The 20,654-nt window shown below is 40.5% G+C and overlaps 2 protein-coding genes across 3 annotated transcripts in view; one reads left to right on the forward strand and one right to left on the reverse strand.

Moving 5' to 3' along the window:
* The window catches only part of rspo4 (R-spondin 4), a 34,985-nt gene extending 25,362 nt beyond the window's left edge, over positions 1 to 9,623 (forward strand). Inside the window, exon 5 of the mRNA XM_084543170.1 lies at positions 9,239 to 9,623. Within this exon, the coding sequence (XP_084399296.1) occupies positions 9,239 to 9,372 (134 nt within the window). The 3' untranslated portion in view covers positions 9,373 to 9,623. The remainder of the gene's footprint in view (positions 1 to 9,238) is intronic.
* A 9,055-nt stretch (positions 9,624 to 18,678) lies between these two features.
* chd6 (chromodomain helicase DNA binding protein 6) overlaps positions 18,679 to 20,654 on the reverse strand; it is a 102,583-nt gene continuing 100,607 nt past the window's right edge. For both annotated transcript variants that reach the window (XM_084543169.1, XM_084543168.1), the window contains exon 45: positions 18,679 to 20,565. In XM_084543169.1, the coding sequence (XP_084399295.1) occupies positions 19,312 to 20,565 (1,254 nt within the window). In that variant the 3' untranslated portion in view covers positions 18,679 to 19,311. The remainder of the gene's footprint in view (positions 20,566 to 20,654) is intronic.

Consider the following 20,654-nt stretch of genomic DNA (forward strand, 5'->3'; position numbering starts at 1 on the left):
GATCAGAAACCATGCGAATGTAATATACTACACAGCACAGGAAGAACTCTGTCCTCCTTGTTATCTTTCATAGAAGTCATGGGATGATGTGCAGCGAGATACTGATCCAACACAGGACCATCATGACATGTTCCCATCTGAGAGGATTCATTGGAGGTTAGGCTCAGAGAAGAGTTTCCTCAAGGGCAGATCATTCTTTCAGCTTTAACAGAAAATCATGCAGCTTATGCAGCTTAAAGCAGACAGAACTATATGCACATATGAACTTGTGTCCTGTTCAACTCGTGAACCAAATTAGGGATGTCCCGATCAAGTTTTTTTACCCCCAGATCCGATAACGATTTTTATCGTCCAGTATTGGCCGATCATCAATCTCATCAATCTACCACCTCATAAAACATCCACATTGCATAATTTCCAAATTTCTGTCTGACTGACTTTCTTCCACACAGAAGACATGTCTACCCGTGTGATATTGGTTCTTCTTCTATGATTTTTGGCAGCTTTGATGCTAGCCAACAAAGAGGAAGAAGACATTTTGACGCTAAAGGGATGTGGTTTTAGTTTATGGCAGAACTAAAATAAGGGCTTGGCTGAAGCCTGATACCGATCCTATCATTTTAGAAATGCCTGGATCGGCCCTGATAATGATCTCCCTAAACCAAATGCCGACATCACAAACAATAGGAAAAAATATCAACTGTTGTGTTGGGAAAACATTCCACTTCAATAGTTCCAGCTGGAATCCTTTTGTCACAGGAAAAGCGAGAAAGCTGTACATGTGGCTAGGATAACATCTTCATACTGTATGTTTGTTCTGTCTGCGTCACAGTCACGGAAGTTATCGTTTAAATTTTACAGGTGTGTAATTGAAATAAACACGAAGGCTAAGTTCGACAACGGAACATCGACATGTTTGGAGTTTTCATGGGTCGAGTGATCCATTCGAAGTTGGTTTTTGTAATAGTTGTTGCTGCCGTTGCTCCACTCTGGTTTTGCTGTTCCCAGGATATGTGTGCGCCCACATGGCTCTGCGCTGCTTCTAACTTCACGCTGATTTATCCTCTGCTATGGCGATGTACAGTGGGTTTTTTTCCTTCCACCGCAACATGTGGTTCTGACTGTAACTCTGTGTTGAGCAAGGAGTCAGTACAGGCTCAAGAGGATAACACCAGCATTTTTGAAAAATCCTCTTACTTTTCATCTTTGCTTAGTAAAATTTTAGCCCCTTCAGAGCTGTAGCCACATCTCGTTGGGCTATTATCTTGATTTAAAAGGTCAGTTCATGTTTTCTCACATGCCACTGTATCTGGGTTTAAAGACTACAGCGGAGGAGGGAAACATTTGAAAATAAGCCTTTATACCAAAGTAGCAATAGATGGCTTGTCACTGTTTTCCAGAACTCATTCATTCATTCATTCATTCATTCATTCATTTATTCATTCGTCTTCTGTAACCGCTTGTCCTGTGAAGGGTTGCCGGTGGGGCTGGAGCTTATCCCAGATGTCATTGGGCGAGAGGCGGGGTACACCCTGGACAAGTTGCCAGTCTATCACAGTGCATTTTCCATACCTAAACAGTTAAAAATGATTTACTTTTGCTATATTATTATCTTGTAAATAAAATAGAAGCCTTTAGGGTTTGACCAAATAGTGAAGAGATTCTCAGAAATCTCAAACGCATTGTCTTTTTACAGAAAACTGATGTTGTGGATCAAAGGATGCCAAAGCGGACACTTTGGACGACAGCAATGTCATGACTATACAAAATCACCCATACTGATTTAATTACTAAGAGTTACTGACAAAACAATTTTCGTGACCTAACCTTTTTAAATATATGTAACACCACAACTGTCTTCAACAAACATAGTTCCAATTCACTTTTGTCTTAGTTATGTCTCCAGAGTTGGGCAAAGGGGGGAAGGGGGGATTGAAAAAAAAAAGAAGAGAAAGCAAACAGAGGCCCAGTGTTCTTTATTGGTATGTATTAGACAAAAATAACCTAATAACAACTGAAACACTTACCCAGCCAAAGCCCCACTCAGACAACTCAAACTAAAACATATTGCATGTGGGGAGTAATACAGGGGAAAAAGCAACAGGATCCAAGTCATTTTCAATGGAAGCCAGAGATATGATGCAACAAACAGGTGGCCACAGGTCAGCTTCATCACCTGCAGCAGCATGGTGCAATACAGCACCTGGAAAGAGGAGGAAAACACACAAGAAAAATGCAGTAACACTCATAGCAGTCTCCTGATACTAATTGTAAGCTTGCCACTTAGTGCTGGTTCCTCACTGAGCTGCAGTTTGAACCTCGACCATCAGAATATCCTGGAATCCTGGAAACTTCTCCGCTAGTACTTCACGTACAGTCATTCTTGTATAAAGACATCTTAACTGACACATTCACTGTGCTATTGTCTCATGAAATAACTTTTATGACAAAGAAACCACCAAGCGTGCTCATAAATGTAAATGTACTATTCAGTAGAAACATTCAAAGGTTTTGGCTTGTTGCGTACAGGTCAGCACTATGCTGGCAACACATGTAAGACTTGTCTGTTTTCATTGTTAAACACAAAAGTGGACAATGCAGACAAACCTTCCAAAATCTGAATGCGTCCACTGGGGAGTTTCTGATGTGGTCGTTCATTTAGTGTCATGGTTTTTGAGCTGAATAGATTTCAATAGAACAGTCACCGGGACAAAATTTGTACTTGTGTGTGAGTACATGCACAGCGGATGAGGGTACGTTTATGTGTGTGTGGGTGCATGTGTAGTCTGCCTGTGGTTATGTTGTTATGTGATGAGCAGGGCAGTTTTCCAGGACTGTGCTTGATTCAGTTAAGATGGTTGAGGGAGGGTTCACTCTTTCTGACATGCCAGCTACAACGCATCTGGTTCACTGTCTCCATTTTTGGTCCGGAGTATGTCTGTATGAGTGAGCAAAACAGAGAAGGAAAAACACCTACTGTAGCATGCCCATTACGTGCTACCTATTATAGACAGTTGCATGTATGAGTCATGTTTCTGTTTCTGTTTCTGTTTTTGGGAAGAAAACAGTTTACTCTGCCTCACGTGTGTGGTCAACGTGTATCCGCCTGAGAACCCATCCATGCAATAATCATGTATAATCTACACATCACACTTGGAATCTGATTAAGTAATTTACTGCCATTTTGAAAAACAATTATGATTAAAAAAAAAAAGACTTAACAATAAAGTTATCTTTTGGTTTGGAGAATCTTTTGAAAAAAAAAAAAGCCGGCAACAAAAGTAAGAGGTCACTCTGCGAGTCTTAAAATGTGCAGTAAAGCTTGAAGGCAGTCCTAGTACTCAAAGCCAGTGAGAAGAGGCGAGCAGTGATCTTTTTTTTGTGGTGCCAGTAGGAAGCAGCAGCAGGATTTTAATGCAGACTGAAAAAAAAATTAAAAAACTGTTTACGGTGAGAGAAGATTGGATGAGATTAAATGATATTCAGAAAAAGAAACGAGGACAACCTGACATTTCTTTCACCACTCAGCCAAATAGTTGCCTACATGAAACCCACATGACTAGTGTTTATAACTTCAGATACCTTTGATCCTGTTTTCTTTCTCCAGTGACTGGCACTCCAGGCGATATTATATCTCAGTCCACCTCCCCCTGTTCTGAGAAGGGGTTTCACATTTGACATAGATGGCTACCTTTAGTCGTCTTTCAAACTATCTGTCTTCGCTGGCTAAAATGTGGCTGTTGGTGTCCTCAATGCAAATTGGACATTGTTCGACTGTTTGCTGTATGTAGGGGGATTTTGAGTTTGCACTAGCCAAATCTTGGAGAAATTCAAAAAATTGCAATATCATTCTCAACAAATCCTTTAATTTATTCCACAGTGTCCACCTGTTTGTATTCAGAAATGCTGCCCAACCTCTGCAGAAGCACTGAAGGCCAAGGTTAAAGGCCGGGAATACAGTGATCCAGACCAAAACTAGACCAAACTGACTTTCCTTTTGAATTCAGAGTATATGCAGCACACTCTTCAGCTCAGAAGATGGGTCTTTGGGACCCTGTAGTCCAGAGAAGGCTGATGAGTAGATGTTTGCAGAGCTTTAGCCAAAAAGCTGTTCCTCCAACAAGTTAACAAAGTCAAGTGAAAACACAAGTGCTTGGGTGCAGGAAAGTGGCAGCAGACGGTCTGGACTGATCTTGTAACTGAAAGGCAGTTCGCTTGCTGAGAGCACTTAGTAAAGCAAGGTGGAAACCCTATGTAGGTTTGTGGGTTTATTTCCGCAAATGGGCTAGGGATTAGGTCAGAATTAGAAGAAGATGCAGATTTTTATCCGTACCACACAACCATCAGGGAGGCATATGCTTGGTCCCAGATTTATTCTTAAGGAGTCACAAAGAACTATCTTACAAGTTCCGAGAACTATCAGCTCTGTTGTACTCCCATACATAGTTACGTCAGCAAGTGTGACCATGCATACATCTGGGCATTAGTTTAACAGGGGCTATCTACAGAACATGCTCATGCACATGTCTGCTAACTCATGCGGTATTTAAATATAAATGTAATGCATACACATACACAGAGGAAGTGCAGAGGCATTTCAGGACAGGCTTTCTTAATGCCCAATCATCAGCACACTGTTCAAACTAAAAGCCACTCTGACAGCATCACTAATGAAGGCCACATTACAGACACAAAAGAGGGAGAGGAGAGAAGGAGTGCACGACAACAAAAGAGAGGAGGAACTGATTTATTTTAGGAAGAACAAGGGGAGAGGAGACAGGAAGGGATTTAAAAACCCAATCTCTGAAGATGGGGTCTCCTTACTAATGAAGGGCAGATGACAGCGGGGCACTATATCATGGCAGTGCAGACATCCTATAAGTGAGGAAAGGAAAAGAGAAGGTCTGATGTAAACACACAGAACTGAACAACCTCCTCATTATTTTGGTTTCTGACATGAGAGATCAAACCAAACTCAATCGCTCAGAGCAAAGCTGCTGAGGCAAACTGTGACAGACCTCCAGTGCTGGATTACATTGTCACTATTTCACCAAGAGCAACAATGCCAAGTAAAAATATGGCTTTAAATCAGATGCCTGTGCCATCAGGGAAAAAATAATAATCCACTGATGTAATAACCTGGTCATTCAGTATATTCAGGTAGTCAGCTGACCTCATTCTTTGGGCACATAATGTTGCTGAACCTAGACCTCAGCAACTGCAGCAACCGTAGGCACTAGCCATGATGGGTGCATCACTTCATCTGCCTCTTTTCTTACCCTGATATAGCCTTGCTTTTATATAGCACTTTTCTACCTGTTGGCACTCAAATGCTTTACAGTCACAGACACATCTACCCATTCGCTCACACAAGCACAAACACATTCACACACCAGTGCCACACACTGGGAGCAACTGGGGGTTCAGTGTCTTGCTCAAGGACACTTCGGCATGTGGCACATTACGGGGATGGAACCGCTAACCCTCTGGTTCGTGGACAACCCGCTCTACCTACTGAGTCACAGCCGCCCTGATGCCCCCATCACTCTGGAACAGGGTAAATCTGGACTCATCAGACCACATGACCTTCTTCCATTGCTCCAGAGTCCAATCTTTATGCTCCCTAGCAAACTGAAGCCTTTGTTCCAGTTAGCCTCACTGATTAGTGGTTTTCTTAAGGCTACACAGCTGTTCAGTCCCAATCCCTTGAGTTCCCTTCGCATTGAACGTGTGGAAATGCTCTTACTTTCACTATTAAACATAGCCCTGAGTTCTACTGTTGTTTTTCTTCAATTTGATTTCATCAAACGTTTAAGTGATCGGTGTTCACGATCATTGAGGATTTTTTTTTCCGACCACAATTTTTCCTCGAAGGCAATGGTTCCCCACTATCCTTCCAGTTTTTAATAATGTGTTGGACAGTTTTGAACCCATTTTTAGTAGTTTCTGCAATCTCCTTAGATGTTTTCTCTGCCAATGATTTGACCCTTCTCAAACAGACTAACATCTTTTCCACGACCACAGGATGTGTCTTTCAACGTGGTTGTTTAAGAAATGAGAAGCTACTCATTGCATCAGTTGGGGTTAAATAACTTGTTGCCAGCTGAAAGATAATCACCCATGCAGTAATTATCCAATAGGAGGCTCATACCTATTTGTTTAGTTAAATCCAGGTGGCAACTTTTTTTTGGGCCAGGCAGTGTATTTTGGAAGATAAATCCCACCATGAGATTTGTTGTCTGATTTTTTACTTTTTGGATTATATAGCCTACATGGTTGGAAATGGGGGAATCTATATATATCATCACCCTTGGCAGGTGGGACAAAAAGAAGCTATCTGGACTGTAATGGGAAGAGTACATTTTTTAGTTTGCTTCTTTTCTTCTTTCTTTCTCTCCTGCCTTTTTGCATGCATTTGCTTTTTCCTCTCTGATGTCCCACCAACCCCTAAATCAAAATCAGTGCAGTATATTACAGAAAATGATCCCGCTTTTTAAACTTAAGCCAAAAATACTCTTCTTCTTCTCTCTATATCAAAACCACATTTTCTATCTTGGGTATACCAGACTTTAATAGCACGAGACAGCTATATGAGATATACGGTCAGGTTTTAGCCCGATATGTCATGATGTATTGTGAAATATCAAAACATTTACTCATCGAGTTCAGACCCACTGAAGTTTTATCTGAACACTGATGTGTCTTTGTTAGCTGCAGATAACATCGATTCTCTGTTGAAGAGCACTAAAAGCTTCTTCTGTCTCTGTACACCTGTGGCCAAAATTCCCCTTATCAAAGCAACAATACATCACTGAGAATATTTTACTGACACTTGTCAGATCTGGATTCTGCACAGAACATCATCCATCAGAACAATGCATCAGAACACTGCATCAGAACACATCATCCTTCACAGTAATTATCCTGGACTGAAACATGAGTTTTCTACACACCTGAACTACATTTAGACAGCATGAAAACGGGCTGCATTTAGGCCCCATTAGCTTTTCTGAACTTTTGACTTTTTTTTTTTTTGGGGGGGGGGGGGGGGGGGCGGGGTTTGTTTTTTTTATCAAATGTTAACAAATCAGTGGTTGGACTTAGAAAAATGACTGCATGCTTTGTCAGCTTTTCTTCATATTCATACACATTGTTGGCAAACATGTGTAGTCTCAAGGTCTGAAAGATAAGGCAGGTCTGATAGGTCTAAAGACCTGCCTTCCTTGAGGCACATGCAATCCTGCTTGAACACTGTAAGACAATTTTATGTCATTTTATTGTCAAAGGTGAATTATCATCTGATATAGCATCATGTCCTATTTTACTTCTGGTCTGCTTCTTACTCCTACTACATAAAAATTCATGTAAATCTGAGAATATTTAAAATGTTCAAGAAAATCTGAACCACTTAAAAAATCACAATAGATAAGATGAGATGCTGCACTATTTCTAGGTCAAACAACTTCAAGTAGATTTGTAGAAAGGGTCCAATTTTCTTGAGTTCCACCTTCCCTTTTAAGCAGAGTTTAAATGACTCTCAGGTGGGTGTGATTGACTCATCAAAGGCATGTTCAAGTAAATCAACCTGCAGCTGTAGTTCACCTTCTGAAAAGGGTTCAGCCTCATGTTTCCAGAAGAACATTGTGGATTAAGTAGCACTGTGTGCATGGCACTCCCACATGCTTTGTGAAACTGGGTCAGTTTTATCAAAAGCACCATTGAGTCGACCAAAAGTGATCACACCTTGCTAAATAAAGATCACAAGACACCGATCAGTAACAAGAGCGGCGTGCGTTAGGAGAAAAACAGGAGAGAGAATGACACCACAGTGTCAAACCCACAGTGAAACAGGACAACACATTCTCTTGCGAGAATGTGATCAAGTGACACGTGGACACGTCACATGCAGGCCTTTGTTCCACTAGGTCACTGTCAAAATGAACATGTTCATAATGCGTTAACACAAACTAATTTTAACATCACAATTAACACATGCCTTCTCTGTTGTTATGATATGGCCCAAACCATAGTTTGGAAAATGAGGAAACGCTGTGGAAAACAGAATCTTAAGTGTGGTCTTAGTAAATAATTTGACCTTGCAAAGGGCATTAATGTACCCTGTAGTTTATTAATTAACTGCAGAAAGTCCCAAAAGAAGCAGGACAAGAAAGCAAGCAGAAACAAATAAACAGAAATGGTTAAAAACCCGGGTCTTAAGAACATCAAGTTCAGCATCAAAGCCCTGCCAGATGGTTCTCTCAACATGAATAAAGTTATCTGCTTTTACTGTCAATGTGAATCACATTACTGTCAGATCAAGCACACATCTAGGTGAGAGTTATCTGAATAAAGTAATAAAATCAAGAAATTGGAAAATATATATATATATATATCCCATTCAGGTACAAACAGATTTTTAAAAAGTGTGATTCGTTTGCGTTAATTGTGCATTTCAGTTTGGTTTCTTGGTTTCCCTCTGGTTTCTCTCTTTTTGTGCTGTTCTTTTTTAATCGTTATCATTTCACATGCGGTTGGAGTTGAGGAAATAAAAACACTTGTTAGTTGAAGGAAAATATCTTGCTTTGGTAAAATTCACCTTTTATATGAGGCTCTGGCACAAAAGTTACTCCAAGGAGACAAGTCACTCATATTTCATCTCATGATTATTTCTCTTGCTCCTATGAGACTGCATTGGCTGGGAAGTCTGGAAGTACAGAAAATCAAGTCCACCCTGACCGAGGAGAAGCTTGCACTCCATTCTCCACAGACATGCTACACTGTCTGGTTTGCATCTTTGTGGACAGGGATTCTTACTGCAGCAAGTTAATGAGTCCAAACACATCCCAACATAGAAGGTTTTATCAGTGCAGTTCATAACGTGTAGGGAAATAAATACACCCAGTGCAGTGAACAGGTTGTCAAACAACCTGTTCACTAATTGACTTGTTAGATCTTGTAAGGTTACTGATGATCATTCTTTCCGTCTTCACCCACATATTAATGCCTGCTGCTTATGAAAGATTAAACTGAATAGAATGCTTCCATTTACTGTATAATTGTAGTACTGGGCTTTTATGTGCAAGTGAGGTTGTTTAAAAAAGATAATACATAGTATGCGGTCCGCAACTTTAATGAAATGCAGATGTGCGATGAACAAAACAGTTGGCCACCTGAAATCTGAAAAAATATTTGTACTCTTTATTGTTTTCTCCTTGCTTTTTATCTTTTTATATGTTAGAAAGGAGACAGAATAAAAGAGGAGGACTTCGAAGGAAGAAGGAGAAAAAACGACTACGGCTGCTCGCCAGCAACAGTGTTGGCAACTCACCGAACGGAACAACAGACACTGCCGGAGAGCGCGGACATCCCTGAGGATGAAACAGAGGCACCAAAGCACATGCTGGAATATCAGTCAGCTGATGGCGGAAATCTGAAACCAAATTATTGTTTATATCTGAAATCACCTTGCATCTGTAGCTTCACTTAAAACGCATTCACCAGAATCCTGTTTACTTTAGTGCTCATATTGAGATGCTTACGGTGTGGTGTAGGTATCCAGTGAGTCACCCAAAACACGTTGTGGTAGCCAACAAATATATCTCATGCATCAACTACATCCAGAAGTTAACTGGCAACTAAACAGTTTGGAGTATTACGCTATAGCGTTTAAAGGACTCTTAAAGCTACACTGCCGAAATTCTATCTCCCCCTTCTGGCAGTGAGAGTAATTACACCAGCACATTGTGGATGATGTGTGCCTCCTAGCTCTCATTATCAGACTTAATTTTAGATACAGTTACAAAGATAAATAATATTTCCATTTCATTCAGTTTCAAGACAATAAACCAACATTTAGATTCAAGTGCATACAGTGGCACAGTCATTGCCTCGTTGGCATAAAATTCAATTCAATTCAATTCAATTTTATTTATATAGCGTCAATAACAATACAAATCGTCTCAAGATGCTTTACAAAAACCCGGCCTGAAACCCCCAGTGCAAGCCTGAAGGCAACGGTGGCAAGGAAAAACTCCCTTTTAACAGGAAGAAACCTCGAGCAGAACCCAGCTCAAAAAATGCATCGTAACCGGTGCGGCAATGCACTAATGTTGCCACAGATTTAAAACTTCAAAATGCAGAGGCATTGACACTGATTAGTTTAAATATGAAGTCCTCCACTATACACATAATGAATTCACAGATGCGTCTCTAACATTTAGTACTTAAAAGATTCTCGCTCATATTCACATTGCAAAATATGCTAAAATGCAACAACTTAGTCTCCAAGTAGGTCCTACAACTATAGGAGCATTCAGCAGTCCTGCAGTTTAAAATCTCTTTTAAGCACAAAACTCTTTGATACTACTTGCTCATTTGTAGCTAGTAATTTTGCAGCATCCAGATCTTAATTGTTCTGTCTTTCCAAGAAGTTCTCTAGTATTTCTGGGAGTAATGAACTACTTGGTGCACCTATAAGGTAGTGGCTGAGCAGTATAATCTTAGTAACGACACACATCATTGTTTGACAAACAGCTTCTTGCTTCATTACCGTGCAGTCAATAAACACAGTGTTATATTGATTATATGTTGTACGCACACACAAAAGTGTGTGGGTCAGTAAAAAAGGAGAAAATTTCCACACAGTCAGGCTTTTTTACCGGAAGATTTAACATTTCCAGCTGACACATTTTCAATATAAACATGCCGCATGCATGAAATGGACAAGTGAGACAATGTATGCCTTATTATTGCAGACATAAAGCTAAAGATGTGGTTATTTCTTTTCCAGAGCTGATAAAATGCCCCTTGTCTTTTTATTGGCTAGCTTCTCTCAAATGATATATTTATCTTTACTTGTTTGACCAAATGGGATTTTATTCCACAGAATGAATGTATGTTTTAATAAATGTATATTTTGATGTTGCAGCCATGGTACACACTTTTGTTTACATATTTTTTTTACTGACTGCAGACTTGTAACTATTTGCATACACCAGTATGACATCTGCCTTCATAACAATGCTTGAATTCTGCACACCCGCCGTGCTAAATATTGTGGCACTGACAGCTGAGGATCTCACACACAGTAAAGTTTTTTGCCCTGTTCTGATTTGTGTCATCTTTGCTGCTGTACACTCACTATTCTGGCACTTTTCCCTCCATCTGGAGTTTAACATTAGGTTTTGCATTAATCAGAAATATGCAGGTTTAAACATTTAGTGTTAGTATTCAACACGAAGCCCTGCGATAGACTGGCAACCTGTCCAGGGTGTACCCCGCCTCTCGCCCGATGACAGCCCCCCCTCGACCCTTAACAGGAACAAACGGTTACAGAAGATGAATGAATGAATAAATTTAACACGAATTGGCTAAATCTGCAAATGTCTAGGCCACGTGGAAGTGTTGTCTCAACAGCATTCACAGTCTAGGTATGTAAGCATTAGGATAGTGACACAGTTTCTGTATTTTTAAGTTAATTCTATTTTTATTTATTTTTTTGTTAAACACTTTGCATTAAGCTTAAGGTCTACACTTCTGCCACATTTTACATGTTTCATGAGATGTACAGAAGCCAAATAAGTGCATCAGTGTCTAAATCCCCATGGACCTAATTGTAAATAGCTCCATCTCAGTGTTAACCAGTGTTTTGGTGTTGCACACGTTCAAAGACTTCAGACATCTGTCAAGCAAACAGAAGATTAATTGTTTCTTTGAATTATGGCTCCATTTTGTCTGGACAATAAACTAATTGAAAATCTATTTCCAGGTCAATGAATTGTTGTCAAGGTAAAAACTGAGACAAAGGACATTTTTAGGATAATTTTAATAGTTCAAATTACTGTTGTTTAAGCTTTAAACAGTTTAGCATTAACTACATTCATTAACAACATTACCTGTATTCCAAGCTCACATATAGATGTAATAATTACATGTGAACTAGATGTCTACCAAACCTGCCCATTCAACATCATGTTATTTGACCTGAAAATCACCTAATGAATTCTTACTGGCAAAAAATGTACATTTTGTTTAGAAAAGTCAACACCACTTTTAACATGTTGCATTCACATGCGGTTAGAGTTGAGGTTGGAGTTGAGTGATTCACATCAATACAAGACATAACTGACAAATAAATTTGGACTATTATAGATTAAGCTACCAAGCACTGATGCACATATTAATGCACTAATAATTAATGGCAGTTTGACTAAAATGTATTTTTTACTTTGGATAGTTCCAGTTTTTACATCACTATTACCTTTAGCTTTATTGTCTTTTTTTAAGGCATTGGCACTTTTACTTAAAGATCCAGTGTGTATGATTTAGTGACATCTAGTGGTGAAATTGCAGACTGCTACCCCTATGCCTATGGTGTGAAAGGTCCCCTCTAGAATCAGTGGTTGGTTTGTCTCATCTGAGCTACTCTAGAAACATAAAGGGCACAACATGGCAGACTCCTTGGAAGAAGGCCAGCCCCAGTGTTCACACAAAGCTAACAAAAACAATTATGGTTTTCAGGTGATTACACGTTCTACTACATTGTTTCTCCTAATACAACCCCGTGCATCCTACACACTGGACCTATAAGAGGTCTTAGTACTTCTTCAAAGTTAAAGACCACCGGCAGCATGTTATCTGATTTCAGCTGCCCCACGAGCAATCACTACTAGACAATGCCAAGTGTGGTGACAACAGCGTTTGTACTGCCCATCCCATGTCATAAGAGATGGATCTTGTCGATTGCGTTTGTGTCTGGTAGTTTTTTTCCTCTACCTGTTCAATTTAGTTTTCCAGCACTGAGGAACTACTGCTGCCTTTCCCAGCATGCAATGTGCAGAGCGCTGTCTTGATCAGACTGCTAATCCACTTCAGGGTCAACTCCGTCAAAAATGACCTGAAATCTGACCAGATGCCCAGATATAACAGCGGCAGTTTCAGAAGAAATTCAGTTAAAAATCTCCATGTTAAATGAATTACTCACTGCAGACAGAAGAAAGTTGAAAGTCATCTTTTATTGCACAATAAAAGATCACACATACCATGTTTTGACTCATGAGATTGGTCCACATGGGAATACAGAGAGCTATAGTTACAAATAAGAAAAAAAAAAGAAGATAAAAACCCCACAACATAACTTATTTATTAATGGCTGTTTCTGACGTCAGAACCAGCCAGTTTCTCAACATCCCGGTGAATTACTTTGCACTTGGTTCAGTGATGATAGCAGAGGGGTTGTGAACAGTCAAATGTTATCCAACTTGACCTGTCTCAGTCATATTGAAGTGGGTGCTTCCACAGACAAAACTGCACGAGGGCGGTGACGTTCTCATGTGTTGATATCTAAACCTGCAGTCATCCATTCAAAAGTCTTCATTTTATAGCCTTCTACCTTCACGGTTTGTCGTCATTGTACATTTTAAATAAAATTACAATTATTTAGTTTTTAAGTTTCCCGTTTCAGCTGTTTTTTTCCTGTTAAATGTCTGTTTCTCTTCAGTTATGCCTCTTGAAAACAAAGAAAGTTGAAGACAACGGTCACAGATGTTTAGTCATAGATCATTTGTGTCTGCTTCTGCACTCGTTTGCAGTTAATATGGAGTTTGTGCGCTTAGTTTAAGTGGGAACTACAAGAACACCCAAGTGTTTTACGCCACATTAACATATGAATATTACAAAGGAGGAGAAAGTCTGTCCAGGAGCTGTGGATCAAATGATATATGTTGCATCTGCGTTCAAAAAAGGCTGTAATGACTTGAGAGAAAACACACTGATTTAGTTTGGCTTTTAGATTTTTATGGAGTGTGTTCGGAAGGCATTTCTGGGGCCGTGTGTGTGTCACATGATTTAGGTGGATTCTTAGATTATTCGTCAATTGACATTTCCTGATCTATAACAAAGCACAACCAACAATCAACGGGGCGGCCAAAGGTCAGAGTCAGCTATAAATCACGTGGCAGGGAGTCCGTGCTTTGCTTAAAGACACTTCAGCAGGATGCACACTTCCTAACTAGGAGAACATGGACATATAAAAATATAAAAATAAATAAACTGTGTGATGGTGGTAAAGTTGGATAAGAGACATATTGTGTAATGAAAGCAGTGACAAAACAGAGAATAAGAATATAAAACATGCTGCAAAGTCCAGCATTTGTCCACTGATTTAGTGAGTCGTCAACTCGCAATTATGGATGTTTGGAATATTTTAAAGCAAACTGTTGGTTCTGCTGGAACTAAATCTATCTCACTAACAAATCAATATTTATGTTAAAAACAAAAAAAAACAAAACATTTTCTCTGCAACTCCATAAATCTGTGCCTACTTTCTTGTTCAGGTTATCAGATTCTGAAGCAGGGCAGATTAACTCCATTGTCTGCTTCAGAAGCTGCTACGTTTCAGTCATATTCTCTTTCTAGAAACAAAAAGCGCTTGTTTTATAATTGGTTTTTGAACAGTTAGCTGCTATCCTCGGGCCTAAGAAAGGATACTGCACATTTAATCAGCGCGATAATTCCAAAAAGTGCCTCAAGTTTCAATTAATATGGCAACTATGTAAAGAAAATAAAGAGGAAGTGAGAATTTAGCTCATAATTCAGATGTGAATCTGCAGATTAGCATCTGACAGAGGCTGTAAAGAAACTTCCATGTGAACCAAAATGCTTTTGTCTTTCAGGAAACATTCCACAGTAAAAAATAAAATAAAATAAAATAAGAATCAGTCACGAGACAACAATAAACTGTACAATAAATACACTATTTATGATAAAAGATAAATGTCATTTTGAGGTGAATGTTCTGAAGAACATTTAACAAAAAAGACTTCGGAGAAAAGGAAAAAAAAAAACACTGTGGTGTGACATGAAGAGACAATAGAGCCAACGCCGTGATCGACCTCTAGCTGTAGTCACTGCACTGACGAGTTTAAGTTTTTACATGAGAACAAGCGAGTAACAAGAAACGACCACCGGAACTAAAAGTCTGCTCTTTCCTTTTAAAACCTTCAGATAATTTCTCTGTGGTGCAGGACAGCTGGCTCCCCTGATTGATTTACTTACTTATGCTTTTTCAGGAATCTCAAATAATACACAAGGACAATCAAATACTTAGGTTGGATACATATTGTGTGCGCGTTATCGTTCTTGATGTGCTAGATACCAAACAGAAGGCCTCGTGCAGTAAGGGAATGGTATGACATTAAATAGCCATCCTTAAAGGGGAATCCTGATATTTCTCCAGCTGTGTCTTATACATAAAGTATTTAATCGCCTCCTGGTTTGTAGAGGTTTGAGAAGTCACTGATCCCAGTATGGAGCATGCATAAAGACTGCAGCAGTAAAGGCAACAGCAACAATCTCAGTTTATTTATTTCTAATTTTAACTTTAAAGTGGCAGTCTCAAAGATTTTCATTTCCGTAAATGTCTGCTGAATATCTGTTGTCAACTGCAGTGACAAAATCAAGATTGGGCCGATGGGCCACTGATGGCGTTATATTTAGTATCACGAACCAGGTACAACACTGGCTACGCTTACATGGACACTGGTGTTCTGCCAGTAATCAGATTAAAAATGCGTCATGTGACGTCCTCAATCAGAACAGACTCATCCGATCAGAGGGATTTTCAATTGGATGACGTAAACCTTTAAAAAACCGTTTAATACGAAAATATTAGTTCTTTATAAGCATGTGAATGCATGCACCATGTGGGGTAAACATTAGGTGACAAGACAAGTTTCCAGGAGGGACAGAATCAGTGAGGTAGCAGAAACAAGTGTTTGAAAAGTTGAACAGAGACAGAATAGATCTTCTGCCTTAATCACCACCTTCTCTTAAATACATTCTCGGTAACCTTTTTTTTTTTCCTCAAACTTCTTCTGTAGTTATGCACTATTGCTGTTACTATATTGCACTATTGCTACTGTTGTCTATATGTTGATTTTATATGTTTTATTTTATAGCTGTTCTGATTGTTTTAAGGTGAGAAAGAAACAGCTTTTCCATTCTTCTGTATGTCCTGGAAATATAGCGAATTGATAGTAAAAATCTTGAATCTTGAACGGTATATTCTTGACAGATTTGATGCTCCACAGTGGGCTGAACCTCTTTGAGCATGTCCAAAAACTCATTTTGTTACTGACATTTTTGGGCATGTAAACTCACTGAAATTTTATTTAGTGTCCATGTAAACAGTTAAGTTGGAATTTTTAATCTGAATAGTTTTTAGTCATGTCTGGGAACTGCTGTTAATGTGAACGTAGCCCGTGTCTGGATCTCTTTAGATTCATAAACACACTTGCAATTACCGCTTATTGCCAAAAGTGCCGCCAAAGAAAACAAAATAGAAAACTTTGAGACTGCCACCTGTTTTCTTTAGGACTGAGCTCGAGATTCGGAGAGAATAGAATAAATCTTAGAATTTCCCTTTAAGGAACAGCATGGCATCATTTATATGATGAAATCAACACATTTTTACCACTTTCCAGAGGCGGAAACGTGACGTCAACATAGTGTGCAAGTTAAGCCGACAAAAAGAGAAGCTATTTAAAGTAATTTTAGAGGCACTGGTAAGCAAACAGTCACTTTTTGTTGACTCTCCATTTGTGCTTTTGAGGGATGACTGATTGACTTTTAGGAATAAATGTAGTGATTTGGACTGTGGTACCTCCCATTACTGTTGTCTTTTGAAGATAATGCACATCACCAAGGCTGTGTACACATAAAAACTAACGGACAAACTAAAAACAAATACGATAACATGTCCCTATAAAGAGATGTAGCAGAACATCTATACAAAAAATACTATCTAAATAAGGCATTTTACTTTGAATAATACATAATGAAACTAGGAGAGAAAAGAATGTCATATTTGGTGAAAGTTTGGCAAAGCAAAAGAAAAGTATAATAAATTATATGTAGCCACAAACTTGTGACAAGGCAACAACTATGTTTTGTTTTGTTTTTTTCCCGGACAAGAAACGTGATCTGTAAGGACGAGACGGAAACAGAAACAACTCCACAATAAAACGTGTGCGCATGCATGCACACGTACACGCTTTCTCCCGCTGTCACACACACTCCCACGCACACACAACGCAAAGAAAAGGCTATACGGAAAACAGGTCACAAGAAAAGACAATGTGCAAAAATAATGTTTTCATGGATGAAAACCAAAGAAGAAAAAAAAAAGTGAAGTCATACGTAACATCAGAACCATTGACATATACCCCCAGAATACACACCCTGTTGTGAAAAGACTGAATAAAACCAGCAACTTGCATCCATTTCTTTTACAGTACAGTCTGTTTGATACAGGAAACACTGGGACTAACCTCAATGCAAAAAAAAAAAACCCTCACGTGTCAAGTATTTTTTTCCCCCAATGGAGAAACAAACGAAAGAAGGAAATTAACGGTGCGCTTAAAAAAAGACAGCAATATACAGCGATACATTTACATATTAAGAAACTCTTAGTATGAACTGCTATTAAAACTAATCTGAGGAGAACAAACGAGACACAGAGCAACGAGACACTCAGCCAGAGTGATTTGCACCACTTAGTATCCCTCCACTTCCTGTTCTATCTGTCCCTAAAAAAAAACAGACAATTCCCTTTCCTTGGACAGACGGTCGACAACGCACTGGTAAAACCTCTCTGACCACAGAACCGTGTCGTGGATAAAATGATGCTACAGGTCATGATTGCAACCGTCACGCAGCAGTCATTTTGCACTATTCCTGATGAGCTGCTGTTTCACTGATTTGTTGTAATGGAATTAAATTTGTGACACAAGCATCCCCCCGCCCCCAAAATCCAAGTGTTTGCAGGTCAGGATACAATCTAATCTGTGTCCTGTCTCCCCCTGGTGGCCTGAGTGAGCTCCTTGACATTCCCGTCCTTCATGTTTTCTGATTCGATCCGACCACTTGAGGGGCGAATTCTCTCAAAGTGACTTTGTGGCTGAGTTTAACAAAACAAAAGAAAAACGCATGATCGAAAAGCAGTACAACAAAGGAACCTCATGATTGTTCTTTGTTTTTAACCTTTTTTTTTCATCAACAAAAGCAAATAAAGAGATGGAGATCTGAATGTGTTCCTGTTCTTTTCCTCCTTGTGTCACTAGTGTGTGCAGGAAAAAGAAAAACAACCTCTTTAAATTATTTTAAAACGGAATTAATCTAAAGGACTGGCAGAGAGTGCTATTTTAAAATTTGGATAAAACATTCCTGAATGGAATTTAGTAACCTCACTTAAATTGTGACTTTTTTGTAACCTGAATATTAATGTATGCGTATCAATTTTGATCATTTTAGTGGGTATAGCACTAGTACAGACATTTTTTTTTCTTTCATTATTATTTGGCTGCACTTTAAAATGTACTAAATGGGCCTTTTAGTCAAGGATTCACAGCGAGGTGATTTTCAAAAGGGCTACACTTTGAAATGTATTGGGGCCGCTGCCTGTTTCCTGCAGCACAGTGAGTCTTGCATATTTAGGTTCACTTTCACGACTCGGTAAAACGCGTTTTAGTGTTACATGTATCTGGGAATTCTGGTTCTAATTCCAGATTAATCTAGTTGGCGGGTTTTTCAACATTGCACAAATACAACCCCCCCCCCCCCCCCTCCCAAAAAAAAAAAAAAAGAAGCTACGATTCAAATTAGTGGAGTGTGTCACAACAATAGATGCGCAAGTGCTCCCCTTGTGTGAGCTTCTCAGGACTCTGTGGCAAGAACTTCTGAACAACTTTAGAAAACCCCCTCTGACAGCTGTGCTGCAGCTTTCCAGTCATGCTCGTGTCCATGCAAACACAGCAAAAAAACTAATTTAAAACAAAAAAACAAACAAAAAAAAAAAAACCAAAAGACGAAGCGTGTCCCAATCTTTGCGGAAACGCCACCTTAGTATCACTTTAAAACTGCATCAGTATTACTGCCAAAGCCACTCCTTGGTTAGCACATGTTGCCTGCAGCGCGCATGTTCTTGTTGAGAAGTGTTCCTCCCGACTCAAGTCTCGATGCAGAATGAATGGGAAGAATACAGAGACGGTCATTTCTTTTTCTTTTTTTTTTTTCTGTATACAATGAGGGAGTGGTGAGGGTGGGCGGGCGGGCGGGTGGGGTCTTGGTATATAAACATGACCAAGTTGAATATAATCATCATCATCATCATCATTATTAGTCATCATCATAATAAAAGTCTTTACATGGACATTGACTGACAGACACGGCACAAACTTTACACTGTTGCTCAGCTGAGAAAAGAGAGCAACAAAGGGGACAGGAGGAGAGCGCAGGGAGTGCTTTGTCCCTCCTCTACGCTTCCTCTTGTTCCGCCTGTCTCTGCTCCTCAGTGTCCTGGTCCTGCTTCTCTTTTACCTCTTCTCCTGTCTCCTCCAGTCTCTCCTCGTTCTCCTCTGTCGCTGCTCCCTCACTATGGTTATTGGAGTCTGGTTCCTGGGGCTCTGAAGGCCCATCCTCTGCATCCCCCTGCCCAGTCTGGAGCTCTTCCTGTGGTGGTGGATCCGGGTCTGAAGCTGAGGTAGAAGGGACAGAGGGGGACGAGGAGGTGGCTGGGTGGGAGGTAGCACAAGCCTTAACTGTACTTTCTCTCTCCTCTACATCTCCCACTGTCGCCTTCTCTTTCTCCCTCTCCTCCTCTCTCTCCCCTTCCTCCCTCCCTCTCTTCCTTCTCCTCTTTGGGCTGCCGGGGGATCCATCTATTGCGCCGGGGGGCATGGCAGGCAGCGCCATGATGCCACCGTGTGGCAGGAACATGTGTGGATACAGCAGGCCGTGGGACATTCCCGGGATCAAGAAGGGGTTGAAGGTAAGATGGCTGCCAGTGCCAGATGCGAGATGCGCAGAGGTGATATGGGCCCTACTGGTGGAGGTAATGATGGCCGCTGCCTCCGCTCCTAATGCTCGTTTGTTGCCCTCCGTTGATCCTTTCTCCTCCCGGCTCCTCTCCTTCTCACCACTAGCAGCTACAGAGGTGGTGCTCTCTCTCTCAGCAGGCGTTGTCGAAGAGGGGCTGCTCGCCTCAGATGTAGACGGCGCAGTTGTTGTAGTGACCTTCGCAGCAGACATTAACGAAGAGGAGGAGGTGGAGGAGCTGGGGTGAGAAGGCGGAGCCGGTGTTGCGTGTGCCATCATTGTGCCGACGCTGAACAAGGCATGTTGTGGGATCCCAGCCCCATGAGGGTGTGGGATGCCGTGCAGCATCATGGGCAGCATACTCAACCCATTCTTGGCATCTTCTGCTGACGCACCGGCTCCTCCTGCCTGGATGGCTGCAGAGAAACCATGTGGGAACCCAGCTGCCATGATCCCAGAGATGGGGATTCCAGGAATACCACCACGGAGGTTCTGCATTGCCACCATGGAGTCCATGCTGCCAATTAGACCACCATTCATGAAGATCGGGGGCCCGAGGCCGGATGAGGAGGCATCGGAGAGGAGGGGCTTAGGCATCTCACTGCGAGGCCGGCGTCCGCGGCGCCGTGAGCCTGGGTCTCTGTTGACTGGCTCTGTCAGGATGCGAGAGAACTTCCCTTCGGGGAGGAAACCCTGCAAGAGGAGGACAGAAAAAGTAGATTATCGTACACTACCGATCAAAAGTTTTAGAACACCCTAATTTTCCCAGTTATTTATTGCAG

The sequence above is a fragment of the Chelon labrosus genome (genome assembly GCF_963514085.1).
Source record: "Chelon labrosus genome assembly, chromosome: 4".
Classification (NCBI taxonomy): domain Eukaryota; kingdom Metazoa; phylum Chordata; class Actinopteri; order Mugiliformes; family Mugilidae; genus Chelon; species Chelon labrosus.